This window comes from Sinocyclocheilus anshuiensis, unplaced genomic scaffold, assembly GCF_001515605.1.
Source record: "Sinocyclocheilus anshuiensis isolate Anshui unplaced genomic scaffold, SAMN03320099.WGS_v1.1 scaffold107, whole genome shotgun sequence".
NCBI lineage: Eukaryota > Metazoa > Chordata > Actinopteri > Cypriniformes > Cyprinidae > Sinocyclocheilus > Sinocyclocheilus anshuiensis.
Genome location: NW_015549584.1, coordinates 923,632 through 941,260, shown reverse-complemented (window position 1 = coordinate 941,260; position 17,629 = coordinate 923,632). Strand labels below are relative to the sequence as shown.

The 17,629-nt window shown below is 35.8% G+C and overlaps 1 protein-coding gene and 1 long non-coding RNA gene across 3 annotated transcripts in view; one reads left to right on the top strand and one right to left on the bottom strand.

Annotated features, from left to right (window-relative positions):
• The window catches only part of LOC107657886 (tetratricopeptide repeat protein 39A-like), a 22,826-nt gene extending 17,677 nt beyond the window's left edge, over positions 1-5,149 (top strand). For both annotated transcript variants that reach the window (XM_016446173.1, XM_016446175.1), the window contains 6 exons: positions 233-324; positions 611-731; positions 1,077-1,188; positions 1,445-1,559; positions 1,845-1,961; positions 3,383-5,149. In XM_016446173.1, coding sequence (XP_016301659.1) covers positions 233-324; positions 611-731; positions 1,077-1,188; positions 1,445-1,559; positions 1,845-1,961; positions 3,383-3,497 — 672 coding nt within the window. In that variant the 3' untranslated portion in view covers positions 3,498-5,149. The remainder of the gene's footprint in view (positions 1-232; positions 325-610; positions 732-1,076; positions 1,189-1,444; positions 1,560-1,844; positions 1,962-3,382) is intronic.
• A 3,106-nt stretch (positions 5,150-8,255) lies between these two features.
• LOC107657887 (uncharacterized) lies at positions 8,256-13,695 on the bottom strand. The gene is made up of 3 exons (XR_001630724.1): positions 13,681-13,695; positions 10,251-10,252; positions 8,256-8,519 (listed from the first exon to the last, which is right to left on the bottom strand). It is a non-coding gene; the product is annotated as an uncharacterized LOC107657887 (long non-coding RNA).
• Positions 13,696-17,629: the final 3,934 nt, after the last annotated feature.

The following is a 17,629-nucleotide window of genomic DNA, read 5'->3' as shown; positions in this document are numbered from 1 at the left end:
TTACGCTCACCGCTGTGTGTGTATATAAATATATATACATACATATATATATATATATATATATATATTCACTTTTTAATAAAATTGAAGGTTTTTCTCTGGGTTTAAAAGGTCTGCTGATATAACATGAATGGAGGCTGAGGACAATTAATCTCCTGCAGGGATGTTTGTGTTAACTGTGGAGTTCGGAACTCATCGCTCTTTTTTTTTCCTCTCACACACACTTTTTTAGGCCACATATGCGTATATGAAAGCTGCTTACCTCAGCATGCTGAGTCATGAGGAATGCCAGCCATTCGGGGAGAATGAGGTGGCTTTGTTTAGGTAATGGCAAGGGAATGGTGTGCATGTATGTTCATGTTTGTTCACATGATTAAATATAAATCTATAAATTGGACAACATGACTATAAAATCAAGAAAAAGTAATTTATGTCATATGCAGCCTGTACTGTAATGCCATTCAGTTCACGCAAGCATTACAAATGACCTAATATTTAATCTCATATTTAATTTGAACATCTAATATAGCCCATCCTCTTGTAAATATAATAGACATTATATGTACTTTACTGTATTAATGCAAACTGTGATCCGTTTTGCACTTTTCAGGCAAGTTCCCAGTCTGAAGCAGAAAATAGCTGGGAAGTCACTGCCCACAGAGAAGTTTGCCATCAGAAAAGCTCGCCGCTATAATACAGATAATGCCATTCCTCTTCCTGCACCTCCATTGGTCAGTGTTCAGTTTTATACAGATTTTGCTGTCTGTATTTACAGGATGTGTTCTTGCATCTTTGGCTGTCATTTTGTGTCTCACTGCGTTTAGAGTTACTATTCAGATGTGTCGAGTCTGATAATGTGCGTTGGCAATGGTGTACTGCGTCTTCCTGTTCTGTTCCATTGTGTTCCGCTTTGCTGAACCGCTTTGTCCTGTGTGAAAAGCCCTTTAATTAACAAAGAGTAAGGAATTAGAGCATCCTGATTTATGTAATCCCACTGCAAAATAAACAAAGGGAAACACCTGGACAAGATGCAGTCTTAAATTCGTACTCATTGTGAGGGTATGTTTGCACGACAGGAGATGATGTATATCTGGAATGGCTACACTGTGATTGGGAAGCACAAGGACCTGACAGAGGGCATGCTGAAAACACTGGACGAGGCCCAGCAGACGCTTGAACAACATCCAAGTAAAATCTCTCTCCAAACAATGCAGTACTGCTTATGCTGGTGTCCACTTTTAAAATAATAGTTCACCCAAAAATAATGCAATTATTTATTTCCTCATGTCATTCCAAATGATATTTTGCCACTACTATTACTAATGACCATGAGTACCAAAGTAACAGTGTTCTAATGAAAAAAAAAATCATCAACACAGACACTCTCTGTATCACATTTAGCTTTTTTTCTGAAACATAAATGTCTCTGTGTGTTTGCTCTCAGGGACCGAGTTCACCACAGATGACCAGTGTGTGGTTAGTCTGCTTAAGGGGCTCTGTCTCAAACACTTGGGTTCCAAGGAAGAAGCTGAACATTACTTCACCCTCGTCCTCTGCAAGTCAGTTTTGCTCTTTTGCTGTACAACAAATTACACTAATATAAAGAGAAGTGTTTGTGGTTTTTCTTGTGAAAACTTAAGTAGACATGGCCTATTTTCTTTTACTGACTCTACAGAAGAGGAAAGAGTCTCACTCGTAAAATTACGTGTTCTGTGATTTCACTGCACAGAATAAGAAATATTACATGTTTTAAAATGTAGTATGTCACAGATAGTAGAGAAAATGTTTTAAACATAGCTTCAATCACAAATGCTCTTTTTCTGTTTGCGTTTGTACTTGTACAGTGAGAGTCAGATTAAATATGACCACTATCTGGTGCCCAATGCTCTTCTGGAACATGGTTTACTGTGTTTGGAGGAGGGCAGAATAGACGAGGCCATCAAACTTCTGGAGGCAGCCAAGTAAGTTCAGTCCTGACAGTGAATGTTTTGTACCTCTAAGATAGCAATGTACATAATGTGTGGAGTGATCCTATTTGCAGAGTCAAAGTGTCAGGATGAATTACCTAAGGGAAATTTGGAATTTCAAAGCAGGCACAGATTTGCCACTTTACGCTAACTAAATGCAACACTGCTAAAATTAATGGATGTTTACAACACAGTCTCAAAGATAGATTCATGGCTTTGTTCGACATGGAAAATCATTCCAACTACTCAAAAAAATGTTTATAAGTTTTGACCTCACTTTTAAATAAATTATAATAATTTACCTTTATTTTAAAATGTATTTTATTTATTTTAGTTTTCATAATTATTTTAATATGTAATATATTTTAAAGGAGTCATATGATGCCATTTCAATTTTTCCTTTCTGGATAGCTGGCCAATCACAGCACACCTCGCTTTTTCAGACCGATGAGCTTTGTAAAAATCGACGCGTTTCAGAAAGGCGGGGCATAGAGGAGAAACAATAATGTACAGTATGTGGAAAATAATGTGTTTTTTTTACTTTAAACCACATAAACGCATTTCATTACACCAAATACACAAAATAAATGTTCTTTTTAGCAGCATCATATAACCCCTTTAAAATCAAGTAAGAATTTAAGAAAGTAGAAATTATGCTATAAAATTAAATGATTTACAGGTCGCATAAATTGTCTGAATGGTACATTGCTGTGACTGTTGCCTTGTGAAATAAAAAAAAAACCTAAATTCAAATCTCAGAGGAAGTTATTTTTTTTAATAAACAATTCAAAGTAGTAAAATAAAGTAAAAGTAAACAAGTTCAAAATAAGAATTTTGTATTAGCATTAGATATACTGTTTACTAGATGTCTGTGCATAATTTAGTTTCAGGGCATGGTTGCATAATCATCAAATGTTTTTCTTTAAGAAGTTGGTTACATAAAAAAACGTAGATTAGTCTAAATTGAATCCAAAAAATAAAACTGATTACCCCTAACTGGGCAGACTAGATCTTAACACAGGTCTTAACACAGAGGCTAAGTTTATGCAACTGGCCCCAGATTTGATTTGCTTTAACTGTACTGTAAGATGCCATTGAAGATGCCATTAGATATATTATATTCCCACCAAAAAAGTGTGGCATTCAGCACGTTCAGTCATCAACTCAATGTAAAAATGTCACAACTGATTATTATTATTTTATAATAGCGTCACACATCATGGCTGTTAAATAAGATGTAAAACACTGTAGCATAATATAAGGGTTTTTTGCTCTGCACAACAGTCACATATTTCACCCTGAAACACTCTGTTTGATCTGATGTGTATTTTATACCTTTATCCTATTTGATACATGATATACCCAGTCATTGCCTTGTTAGTCTTGAACACTATTAACCATGATTTCATTGCCAGGCAAAATTACAAAAACTACTCCATGGAATCACGGACACACTTCCGGATCCAGGCAGCACTACATAAGGCACGAGGCACAGCTGCGAACGGAGAATGCTCACCCTCCAGCCCTTAACGGTTGGGGTCATCGCTGGGGTCAAAGCAAGCTAAGATCAGGCTTGACGTGGGTTGCCATATGCCAAGAGGAGGACTAAAGGGGCACATGACCAATCAGACCCGAACTGAGCTTATAGTGACAAATCATCTTCATTGAATGACGCACACCGAGATTATACAGTACATGGACAACAGCTGCATGAATAATGTTACGTGAGGTGCAGTGCACAGACACAGAAGTGACATCATGCTGTTATGATGTCATATAAATAACATTGTGCTATTAGAATATTGTAAATGTACCATATGAATAATACTAATATAATAAAAGTTACACCAGTCCAATAATATTATACTGGTACATCAGGCTAAGAACGTTGTCACTCAGAACAAAAGTAAGGTCATCTGTCAATCATTTTGGCTGCTTTCGAAGCTCTTGTTGGTAATGCTCTCCACTGTTGGTCACCCTGTGACATCAGTAGCCTAGATATGTCTGTGCCTTACGGCTAAATTTTGGATTTGGATTTAAAGCACATGTGCACAAATATTAGTTTACTTTTAATCTTTGGAGTATAAATAGGTTATGAAATAAGCCTATTGTCTGGAGGTGATATGATGAACGTAAGTTTTGATATCATGGGCTACTCTTTGGTTAGAGTACTGTGGCCTTGTCAAATCTCATGGACAGGATTCCTGTTTAAGCTTAATTTGTATCATATAACATTATCTTTGTGTTTCTGTGTACATAATTAGTCTGTTTTAGCAATGTGTTAAAAAGAGAGAAAACAAGCATCTTCGTAGCAGCAAAAAAGGACTATCAGAATGTAAACTGGAAGTTTTGTGGGTTTAGTTTCTTTTTTAGTATTTATTCACTGTTATGGCGCCTTTCAAAATTGTCCCGTTTTAAGTGGGCAGCTGAATGTGTCTTTTAGAAAGGCAGTCTCCTTCATGTGGACTTGGTCCAGATCGTACTTGAGCTCAAACAAACGAGTCTTTTAGATACATGCAGGACAGGCTGGCATGCCAGCTCCAGCCAACGTGAGGGATGCATTGACAACCACTACAACCTTGCACTACGAAGAGAAAGACAATTTGAGCTGGTTCAGGACAGAGGATTGTACTTTGTTCAATATATGAATGCTACTTCATAGAGCTTTTCCCTGTAGTCTGGAGTTCAACCTACTAAACATAGCTGCAGTGTATTTTCAGATTTAGTTCTAATCAGACAGTCCTGCACTTCAAGGCTTGTGTGTTTTATAGTAATTTACCCCAGATTAGTTGAAATGTATCCATGGATTTTTGTTCTTCTGCAATGTAATCTGTATAGTGCCTGTTTTATGAGATCCAGTTCTACCAAAGTAAAATTTACATTAAGCAAAAACAATCATCTGCTCATGCTGTGTTTGCTCAGAAATTTCACAGGCAATTTGTAACATGCTGTGTTTCAAATGTGGCAAAACAGAATGTTTGAAAACGAGTGATATATGGGTTTTTCATTGTAATGGCTTATGTTTCTCCCTCATTGAAATTCTTCCTGATTTAGATTGATTTTACAGGCTTTGGGCTATAGAGGTCAGCAAATCCTGTGTATGGTGCATGGCTACTGTGTAAACACATTCCTGTAAATACTGAATTTACATTTTCTAATTTAAAATTAAATGATATGATAGCACTCCAAAACCACTTTTGTTTTCCTTTTTTTATCTAAGGGGCCTGGCTCCATAGAAGACAGTCTACCCAAAAACCGACATTCTGTCATCATTGATTTTCTTCCATTAAAAACAAAAGGGGATGTTTAGCAGAATGACAGCTTCAGTTGCTATTCACTTTCATTGTATGGAAGAAAAATGAAGGTGAATGAGGCTGTCAATCTACATTACATCCTGCCGAACATCTCCTTTTGTTCAGGGTTAATATATAAAAAAAAAAAAAAAAAAAAATGTAGTCCTATATTTCTGATGAATCTTCATGTCTTCAAAACATAAAAGGGTGATTTAAAATTATATTACAAAAATAAAACTAGTCCGGCACATTGTAATCAATAAAAACATACTGGCTGCACTGTATTCATCTGTAATAGTTAATGCCAGCATTGTTACTGTTAACTAAAACCACATCTATTAAAAATAGTTTTAATAAAATAAAACTCACATGACATGTATAACAAAATAAAATATAAATAGCTGAAATACTTATGTATAACTGCAATAAAATGGTTAAGTTAAAGCACTAAAATTATTAAAACTAAACCTGAAAAAAGCTAAATAAAAATATTTTAAAAACAAAAACATTAATGTAAAAAAAATGTCAGATACACATAAAAAAAATTACTAAAACTTCGCTTAAAAAAAAGTCGCCATTCGTTTTCATCACATCGTTTTACCTAAGGTTAACTATGAAAGTGAATAGTGACTGGGTACTGTCATTCTGCCTAATGTCTCCTTTATTGTTCCACAAAAAAAGGGGCAGTGGGTTTTCGCAACAACATTAAGTTAAGTAATTACAACAGAATTTTCAATATAGAGCGAACTATGCCTTTAAATCAGCCTAATGCGGTCAAGTTTACAGGCTTTAAACCCCCTGTTGTTGGTGTTGTAAATCGGCGATCTGATTGGGTGACGAATAACCACTAATAACGTCCTTACTAAAGAAGACACCTGCTGATTGGTCCAACCAACCCGGAGGCGGGACTTAGAATGACTGCCTGAAAGGCAACATTGCCTGAGTCGCCATTGAGAGCGAGCGCATATTTGATATCGTAGAAATTATCCGTTGAAGGCTAACCAGTGTTTACTATTATTGAGACGAGGAGAAAAGGACAACACTACATACCACGGCTTCAGGGCAAATAGACGTATTTGACAGGTTTAGATTGTATGTGTTTACAAAAACATCGTTTCATATCCGTGTCTGACACTTTTTGCCAGGGTTCTTTGTGTGTCGACAATGGTTTGTTTTTCTCCGTCACGATCTCTCATGATGATCGGATCATTTTAAATGAATGATAGAGATTTAGTCATCCTGTTTAAAAGGGCGGAACTCTGGTTGGAGTTATTAAGGGCAGAAAGCAGGGGATAGACAGGATTTCAACATTTAGACAACAAGGAGTTTGGAAAGGAGATGGGGAATTGTCTGAAATCTCCCACTTCGGATGATATCTCCTTGCTCCAAGAATCACAGTCAGACAGGGCCAGTTTTGGTGACGCCAACGATCCGGATCAGGAGCCGCCACCTCCATATCAGGTAAGCTAATGAAAAACCTATAGAATAAACAAAGAAACTTACCTTTTGACTAAAATACACCGTGCCTCGAGTCCACGCTCCTGCTTTTTAATATAAACATATCAAAATCATGATCTGTGATATCTTAAAAAAAACAAATGCATACTAATATACGGAAAAAAAAAATCCTCTTTGTTCGACATAAACTTGGCCTACAATTCACGTCAGACCGTCCAGACAGATGGTCAGCCTGCTATTTAATTTTTACTGCCGCCTCCGTGGCGTGTTGATTCACCAGCACCAGCTTTATTGCGACAAAGTAACGATTCTGAATGTGACGCGCTTTGTTTGCGATTGTGACGTCATAGCGATGTTATTCTCCCGGGTAGTGTTTCCCAACCCTTTTTTTAGTCCTTTCAGTATTTATAGAACTTGTGTTTTCTTTCCTTCAAATATCAAAAGAAAAGATTCATGTTTGTTTTGATTTATTAGCAGTTTTATAAGAGCTTTAATTGAAATCTTGCCAAGTACCCCTGCTGTACACATACCCCTGGTTGGGAATCGCTGTACTAGGGCAACCAGGGGGCTTGGGGTCTCTGCAAACTTTCATAGGGGCTTTCATAAGGTTTCCAACATTGTCTTAGAGTCAGAAAGGGTGGAAAGTAGGGGATTTTCCCATTTTTATGGACATGTGGAATCAGTTGAAGTTTAAGTCATGAGATCATGTTGTTTAAAATGATGTCATGCTGCATATTACTTTGTTTAAAAGGAAGACATTCATCTCATGTTGGCATGTTGTAACTCTTCCATGGGAGCTGGGTTTGACAGGGTGTCTTTGTGTTGGGTGAAACAAAGAACATTTAAACAGATAATAATCGGTGCACAATAAGCAAACATTGTATATACTGTCACTACTGTGTTTTGCAAAGTCATTTATACTGTGCATATGCACTGAACTGAGAGGAAGTTCAGGCTCTGTCATGTTTGTTGTGAAGGCTGTTACGTCCTCTTAGATGTGTATTGATCTTATCCACTTTACAAAAAGACAGCAACAAACTGTGGTTCCCCATTAGTAAGCCACCATCGGCCCTGCAGGTTCCAAATAATAGGTAATCACATATGTATCTCAAACAATCATGCAGTAATTTCCTCAGAACTTATGTGACGTAACTGTCTTATAAATCTTGTTATGCAAAACCTTCCTCCAGAAGTTTAGAACATTCTCTTCGGTCTTGGTTTCAATTTTGGCTGCATAATCTAGATGCTGATTGACACGGAGTGGAAGCAACCACCCAATGAAAGCAGAAGGTAGATGGTGGGCAGATGTTTTGTGCTGTACTCCTTGCGCTTATCAGCTGTACTAACAGCGTTCTGCCACTTCCTCCTCCACATAGTCGTCTGGAAACAGCCTGAATGTTCTGATGGGCCAGGAGATTGACTCCGAGGAGAACCACAGTTTATAAAATAGCTTATAGAAGCCTGTTGATGAAACATTTCTAGGTAGTGTTAAATGTGTCATGATTGGCGTAGAGTTATGGTGATGTTAGACCGGGTCTCCACGCCAGATAATAATTAGGATCCAGCCCCAGATGCCAGATCCCGTCAGAAAATATCAGTTTGTCCAGTAACAGAACAACTAGTCAGCAGAGCTGTTGATACCCAAAATGAGTGTTTAACAGTCTTCTGTCAGTCAAGAAGTTGACCGAGGAGAGCAGGAGACGAAGTGATTGTTTATTGAACAATCTTAGTTGCGTATGTCTCAATGTTCAAACTTCGTCTGACCAGCACAAATTCAACATGTACTGTTATACCAAAACTGCTTCACAGCAACATCCCATAAACCTTGGGTTTCCATAAACATTCCCTCTTATCCATCTCTTATTCATACAGACAAAACAGTTCATGAAACCCCACAAGCATGAGATTGAACAACAATGAAAATGCATAAGCTAGGGAAAATTAAAAATAAATATAATATATAGAAATATAATAAATTAATAAACATACTGAATGAATAAACAATAAAAATACTTAAATAATATAATGATAAAAATAATCAAATAATACATAATATGAATGACTAATGATTATGTGAATAAATGATTATAAATGAATTTAAAAAACAAAAATTAAAACACAACACACAATGCACATGAGGATCTAAGGATTCTTCAGTGATCTCAGACCTGTTTTTGTCATTTTCCAGTGAACTGTGTTTTTGATGAGCACTCTTCGATTTGCTACTGGCGTTCTGTGGCAATTATCTGTTTGCACTCCATACAATGAATAATTATATGAGAAGAAATAGCTTCCAAACCTCTCATATCTTACAACTCAAGGGTTGAAATGCAAACAGAATTTCATTATAGGATAAATGCGCTCTTTCTTGTGTTACTGGGCTGTATCTTTCAAGAGGAGGTACCTTTCTGCTGAACGCCAGCAAAAACTGTGCTCAGCTTTCTGTTTTGTGTTATTGAGTTATTGGGTCTCTGGGGTGCAAGATCAGACAAGGGTGTGAAAAAAAGAGGAGAAGAAGACAGCACTGTGCTGAATTCACCCAGCGTTTGTTAACGGCACTGCTGCTCTGTGCAATATTACGATGGCACGCTTCAGCCTATTGTCGGAATGTTGGAAAGACAGGAGGTCTGTTTGAACCACGCAGTGGATGAAAAAATGCACAGCCCCCTTGAGAACTCAAATCATTCCGAATCTCAGCACATTCTTGCGTCGCTTGCCAAGAATGCTTGACTTTTTTTTCCCCATAGTCTCAGGCAGGGAGCTAGAAGGGGCTGTCTGTGCTCTCAAGTATGCACAGAAATGGTTCTGCTTATTTTTTTAAGTTATAAAGGGATCTTTAAAATGCAGTAGTGTAAATTGTCTCCTTCATAGGCCTTCAAAAACATGCTTCAGATTTTGCCACTACTTCTTTTATTCAAACGCAACAAAGACATTCATCCAAGTCTTCCTCTGTTCAAAGCACCCAAAAATGAAAATTCTGTCATCTTTTATTCACTCTCATGTCATTTACACAACATACACACACACCTGTTTTTCCTGTGAAACACAAATGAAGATAGGTTGAATAATATTGAAACTATTTTTGTCCGTACAATGAAAGTACAGCACTGGACCCCTTTGACTTTCATTATAAGGACAAAAAAAAACACACATTTTTGAAAATAATGTCTTTTGTGGTCTACAGAAGAAAGTCAGTCGTATAGGTTTGAAATGAGTAAGTAAATGATGACAGAACTTTAATTTTTGTGTCTACTATCCCTATAAGGTTTCTCCTATCAGAGGCGGCTCGTGGGTTTTAAAATAGAGGAGGCACACTAATTGTATTGGTCTGGGGATCCCGATTATTGTTGTTGTTGTTGTTATTATTATTATTTGCTTAACCACTTTAAAATGGCTTTTTGGTTGCTTTTAGTCAGAAAACGTAAAAATAAAATGACACACATACAGCAAGATAATATAATTTCACTTACCTGGCCTATCACTTGAAGCAAACATCCATCCCTTCTTAAAAGTCTGTGTTAAAAGAGCCGACTGCTGTAACATTAGCCTATATCCATCTCAGACGTGTTCTCCCTTTATTTTTAATTTGTATATATACTGTTTGAATGACAGCTTGGTAAATCTGTTGGCGATCAAATATTCAATATCGCTACTCATAAGTACTTGGTACATTATCAATGCAGCGGGAGACGTTCAAACTAATATCACGTAATTTACGTCTCTATGATGATTGGTTGATATACCAGAAGGGAGGCTAGCCTCCCCTACGAGGTTTATTTTCTCAACACTCCTCAGCGCTGAAAGTGAACACTCGATGCTGATTGTTTTTACCAACGGAGGCCTCCCCCTCCCCTTCTCTATCACTAGTGGTTGTAAATACATCAGCAGATTCGGCACATTCGCAATAGAAAAGCGACGCTTTCCAACTTCAGTAGCATGTTATGGTATTACAGCTGTGAAATTACAAACAAAAAATACACATTCTGAGACATGAACTGAAATGAATTGTGAATTTTATTAACATTTAATCGTCCTCCTCCTATTTTCACCTCAAATTTTTGGGGAAGCTCTGCCTCCCCCGACGAGCCGCCACTGTCTCCTATTACATGCCACATTAAGTGTGTGCAGACTAGGATGAGTATGTGTGCATGAAGCTAGTTTGTGTCATCAGGAAATGGAGTGGTAATGTTAGCAGAGGACTCAACTGATTTTTTTTTTCCAACTTGTACAGTAGTTCTTATTTACAATTTGCACTCCAAGTCTCAGACCATGAAAATGCAGGGGAAAAAATCAAGAAATTATATGATGAGAATTGCAATTTGAGTGAAAAGTTGAATTGGAAAAAGTTATACAAATTTTAGAATATCATACTTCATTTTTGCATGGTTAAAAAAAAAAATCAGTGTGGTTTCAGAATTTTGGGCCCCATTGTATATTAGGAAAACAATAGAGTATCACTGAAAAGTTTTGGGTTTGTAAGATTAATATTGTGAAATATGATTGCAATTTAAAATGACTGTTTTCTATTTAAAGTGTAATTTATTCCTGTGAAAGCAAAGCTACATTTTTATAATCAGCCATTTCTCCTGTCTTCAGTGTCACATGATCCTTCAGAAGTCTTGTTTTTATTATGATGTTAAAAACAGCTTAATATTTTTTGGAATCATTTACATTTTTTTCTTTGAATAGAAAGTTCGAAGAACAGCATTTGTTTGAAACAGATTTTTTGTAACATTATAAATGTCTACTTTCACTTTATTAAATGCATTTCATCCTTGCTGAATAAAATAAACACATTTTTTTACTGACCCTAAACTTTTAACAGTCAAGTATTTAACATTTCCATTTAGGTTTTCTGTAGCGATTGATGTCTTATCAAAGCTCTCATGGTTCCTGGCTTTCTTTAGCTGCTATGTTAAGAAGCATTAGCACCATTGTGTAAGGAGCTCAGTAGAGTTAGCCTAGTTTCACACCCTGTGTCTCCGATGGAGACTAAACCAATGAGAACGACTCAGAAATATTTCAGAATAACAGTCGGATCCCTTCCACTCTGATCCATGCAACTGAACAGTAAATACAGTTTATGCAGTAAAGCTGAACTGCATTAGTGTTTTGATGTTGTATAGTGCATCTAATTGAAACAGGAAGTGAACTTGGGGGGGTTGATGAAGAGACAGACAGGAGTGTAATATGAGGTCTTCCTGGTAGTTTGGAAAGCAGCTGACTCGTGCGTGAGGCTGGACGTGGTGAGATAAGCGCGTCTGTGTGAGAGAGAAAGGCCAAGTAGGTGCCAACATTAGAAATAATGGAGGTTCCCTTTAGACTTGAAAAATGATTGTGGCTTTCCCACCTCCCTGCTCATCAATCGTTTCCTTTTTCTTTTTTTTCGGTTCTTTGTTTACTTCATGCTGTAGTTGCTCCATCTAACAGGCTGCTTTCTCTGTTCTCTGACATGGAGGCCTCACGTCACCTAGTAGCCAGACAGCTCATCTTAAGTGGAAGTGCTCAATCCTTACCCTTTCTCTCACATACACACACATTCACACTGATTCTTCAGACATGAGCACTTTTGGCCCTGTAGTCTTTTAGACAAGACATGGTGAACATTTCCACCACTTCTCAAATGTTGTATTGTGTTTAATAGTATTTTATGTTGTATATGATGGTGGAAGTGACATTTTAACTTTAAATTATGACATTTTTGGAATAAAATGACAGACGATTTTTTCTTGCTAAGGCTAATTTTGTATACATCACGGAGCAAAGAGGAAACTGACAACGCGCCGACAGACAAGACAGAGCAGGTTACTTTTAATATGAAACAAAGTCTCAGCTTTCAAAGTTTGTCATTTAAGAAATTCAAACAGTAAATACTGTTTTGTGGCTCTTTAATGTGTTGTGACAGATCATGTTCAAGCGGCAGGTGAACCGATCATCTCTTCCTCTTTACTAGTTATAGCATAAAATAAACCTGAATGAACATCAGAAGGTGTCTTGTTTCAACCGCGGAAAGAGGTCAATACTATTTTTCAAGTTCAAGTCCATTGACATTAATATACTCTCCTGTCTGGTTTGTTTGTCGGACAAACATGGCAGATTCGGCGTTATGATTGGTCAGATCGCCTGTCAGTCAAACTCACTGCGAAGTGTCAATTCAGTATTTCCACACTTTTTGCATAATTGACAATATTACACCTTGATTGGAAATAAAACTATTCTGTTCACAAGTCATAATTAATTATTTTATGATTTGTGAAGAAAATATTTAATCTTAAGCTCCTCACTGATACTTCTAAAACTTAATTAAGGGCATATATATATTTTATAAAAAAAAAAAACCGAAACTTGTTATAGCACTTGCATATTATTGCTCTTTTGTTGGTTTTGATTGCTTCTATTGTCCACATCTGTAAGTCGCTTTGGATAAAAGCATCTGCTAAATTATTAAATGTAAATGTAAAATTGTTGGACATGGCAGAAATTATGCAACTTAGAGACAGTCACAATTTGTGTAACAATTTATATAATAGAACAATATAGTAATAAAATTTAAATAATATAAAATAATTCTAAATAATTTTACACAAATATTGAAATTTTTATGGGAAAAAAGTTCAACTAATATTGTAATATTCAACTAATGAATTGTATCCTAGGTCACACAATTTACATTTTTTTTAAAATGTATTTTCAATTTAGTGGATTTAAGACCCATGTACAATATGGCATTAAACAGATTTCTGTCACTTACAATATTTTTATTTGTATTTAACTTTAATTTCGGCATCTTCTCTGACTGGAGTGTAGGGCTGGACGATATGGCCAAAATTGATATCACGATATATTTGAAACGTGCAGTGCTCATGTTTATTCAACGAAGTCAAACGGCACAAATAAATCAATGTATGGGAAACTGGTAATGTATATCGAAATATCGGAAATGTGTTTAAAAATCATATCACCGTTATTGAAAAAAATTATATCGCGATACATATTGATATTGAATTATTGTCCAGCCCTACTGGGTTGGCGTCTATAGGATGGATCAAATGCTTAGGGTTTCAAACCTGCATCCTTTCAGTTACCAGCTCAGGTCCTAATCAGCTACTCACACCAATAAAACAATTAAATCTGAACTAATTCTTTAAAACAGTAAAGCTTGTTAAGAATGACTGGAGTAAAGTGGGGCAGAAGGAGAGCATTCTCTCCGGCTGATACGCTCATTGCTTATGAAAGAAGGATTTGAAAAAAGGTGTTGATTTCTATGAGGGGAAATCCATGCAGTTTACACAATGAACCATTCTTTGGAGATAAACTTCTGCAAAGTGTGAAGAAACACAGGCCTGCAGCTTGTGCAGCAAAGTGTCGGAAACTAAACATTTAACCATTCTGTGTCCTGAATCTGTGTAACATTACATATAGTACACTGTAAAGAAATGCAAAACATCAATTTTAAAAGAAGTTTTATGATTTACACACAGGAAACACCACATCGCTCTTGTACTTTTGAAAGGAATCACCAGAAACTTAGTGTACTGCATAAACAAGTAGTTGTAACCAAATGTTCTCCCTGTAACCAAATTCCCCTTAGTCTGGCACTGCTGAAATTGTATGTGAGTACTTGTGTCTCTAAATAGTGTGTCAATGTAATTTTGGTGTTACACTGCTTAAGAGCCATTATATATTCACACATGTACATGTATGTGTGGTGAGAGTGTATAGTGTTTGGTAATGGAGGCCTGATTTTGTGCTGAGCTGGTACAGACCGTTTCTGCACCGCTAAATTAGTAGCACTTCAAACAGCTGTTTGTTTAACCTTCCATGCGCTCAGATAAGCGTCCACCTCCTCAGCCCTCTCACTGCTTAGAAAAGGAGGACAAAGTGTGTGGGAGAGAGAGAAAAAGAAAGAGTCGATTGCCCCAGAGTGTTGTTCCCGTAACACTGTCAATATGTTTACATACACTTTGAAAGTTTGTTTTCAGCCTGAATTAAAAAAAATATATATGTTTTTGAAAATCATGTAAATGCAATAGTTTAGGTGAAATCACAACAGACTTTTTTTGTGAAGTTGGACTAATTTCATGCACCGATAGCAGTCATATTTTTGCTTTGACCTTTTTCTGTCGGACTCTTTTAACTAAGAATTAATTAGAATAAAGAAGAATTAATGTTTTACCTACTGCATTTTATTTTTCTTTCTTTCTTTATACCGGGCGGACTCAGTAACTGTTTACTTATTTATTAATTTATTTTATGTATTTTTTATTGTTATTTTATTTTCATTTTTTTTGTTGAAATTAACACTTTTAACTTGCCACAACACATTAAATTGATCAAAAGTGACAGTAAAGCCATTTTTAAATGCTGTTCTTTTGAACCTTCTAAAACATTATAGCATTATTCACAATACAGATTGTTTCAAAGCAAATGCTTGATTCAGTGTTTCATGTCACAAATTGTAACAATATGCCACAATGTTAATGTTTTTACTGTTTTTCATCTGATATATGCATAAAAAAAATCTTACTGGCCTTGTAACGTTTGAATGGTAGTGTATATAGCCTAAAATTGAAGGGGGTCTGAATACTTTCCGTACCCACTGTATATGTGTGAGGTGTATGTATTTATTTTTATTTTTTGTTAGTTGTACTTGATGTAAATTGTATATTCACATGTAATGCTGTCACCCTAATTAAATTTTTTTTTTTATTGCTTTTGTGCCAGATAAATACTCTATAACTCCAATTGTAAAAACACAGTATACCCTTTGTTAATTATGCATTTAAAGATATATGCCCCTAACAGCTTCAATATAGTGAGCTGCTTTGTCTTGTTAGCTTATGAGTAGCTTGGGAAGCTAATGTTAAAAGTAGCAGTGTTGGGGATGCTAAAGTAGCTCCTCCTCCTCATACTGTCTTTAGTCTCTGTCCACTGTGGAGGGCGTTTGAGACTGTCTGGCTGAGTCATGCTAGCCTGTAGCCTTATTTTGGGCTAATCGAGTGAGGTACACATACAGGAATGTGAAGCACAGATGTCTTCACTTCTGTGTTTGTTGTGAAAGCACTGAATCAGGCTTGGCATTGATTTGATTTCTGATAAAGATGAAGTCAGTGTAGATGACACTGTTATCAGGAATAACAGTTGTTTTACTGGTTTATAGTTCTGTTTTATTATCTCTTTGGATTTTGAGGCAGTAGAAGGATACAGTGTGGTGAAGGTTTGGATTTTGTCTAGTCCAGTGAGTCCTGAGAGGGAGTGGTGCTTTCAGCCTTTACTGGAACAGAGAAGGTGAAAGAGAGCAGAAAATGGACCACTGGACGGTTTGTCTGTTCCAGTAATGAGGGAGGGCCGGATACTGGGTGACATGCTTTGTTTTGCACCCAAAGCCTACCAGACCAAACAGAATTCCCCGCTCGCCAGCTCTCATTTTTTTTTTTTTTTCATCTCTTTGTCTCGGTCTGTCTGTTTCTTTGAACCAATCAAATCATTCTCTGTTGTACTCGTGGTGTTGGGTTGTCTGATGCTGTTCCTTTTGTTCTCAAATGAGAGCTGTGCTCTTGATGCCTGAAATGTCTGAATAAATTGGTCTTGTAACACAGTAAGTTAGGATGCCTTTGTCTGGTAAATGTTTAAAGGTAGTAAGTATGCAGTAGATGTATACCTACCTCACTGCTTATGATACCCCACAATCCTGTTTGTTTGATTGTGATTAGGGCTGCACGATAAATCGCATGCGATATTTAACGCGTATCTTATCAGTAAAGCCGGTTCTGTAATCAGCGGTAAATCTCCATCACCTGCGGGCTTTCACATTGAGCAGCATTAACTACACAGAAAGCCCGCAGGTGATGGAGATTTACCGCTGATTACAGAACCGGCTTTCTGACAAGATGCGCGTTAAATATCGCATGCGATTTATCGTGCAGCCCTAATTGTGATGATTTTCTTTTTCGTGCCAGTGTTGTTTTATTTATGTATTAACAAGGTTAGGTTTGTTTTATTGATATATTTACAAGGTTAGGCAATTATATAGTGCAAGTCTGATGTTTTGACATTGTTTCATTAAATTTTCTAGTGCCTAAAATAGTGTTCACAAAACACTGATGTGACCTTTTTTAAATGTATGAGTCTCTATTATAATATTTATAGTATTTATTATAAATACTCTATGATTTATCATAGTATTTCTACAGAAGAAGCATTATAGCATTTAAATATTTCCTTGGTTATATCAGTCTGGTGAAGTCAGTTTGAGTTTTGTGTCCTTAAAGATGAAGTATGTAATTGTTTTTTTAATGCTAAATATAATATATATATTGATATATAAAATGTTATCTATTAAAATATATTATAAATTATTTTTATTATAAAAAAGTATAAACTATTATATATTCAATTATATTGTAGATTTTTAACGTGTGTGTGTATATATATATATATATATATTAATACAAATATAAAGATAATCTAATCTAATATATGTATATGTAGGCCTATGTATGTATGTATGTATGTATATATAATTTAATTAATAAATATGTATTTTTTTCAATATGTATATTTAATGGTCATATCATTTCTAATTTTGTTTTTGTTTTTTTTGATTAGCCTGTTCAATATACTTTATATTTTTATACTACATATTTAAATGTCATATGAAAACTTTGCTTTATCTCAGCCCAACAGAGCAAAGTATTAGGCCTATATATTTTTATATATATTTTATATTTATAATATTAAGTTAATTGTCATATCAAGACATTGTTTTGTTTGTTTGAACATGCCAACCAGCCCAACAGAGCAACATTTATGTATAATATATAGTATAATTTATATTTAATTGTCATATCAAAACATTGCTTTCTTTCTTTAAAGGGTTGGTTGATTGCGATTTCACTTTTTTTAACGTTA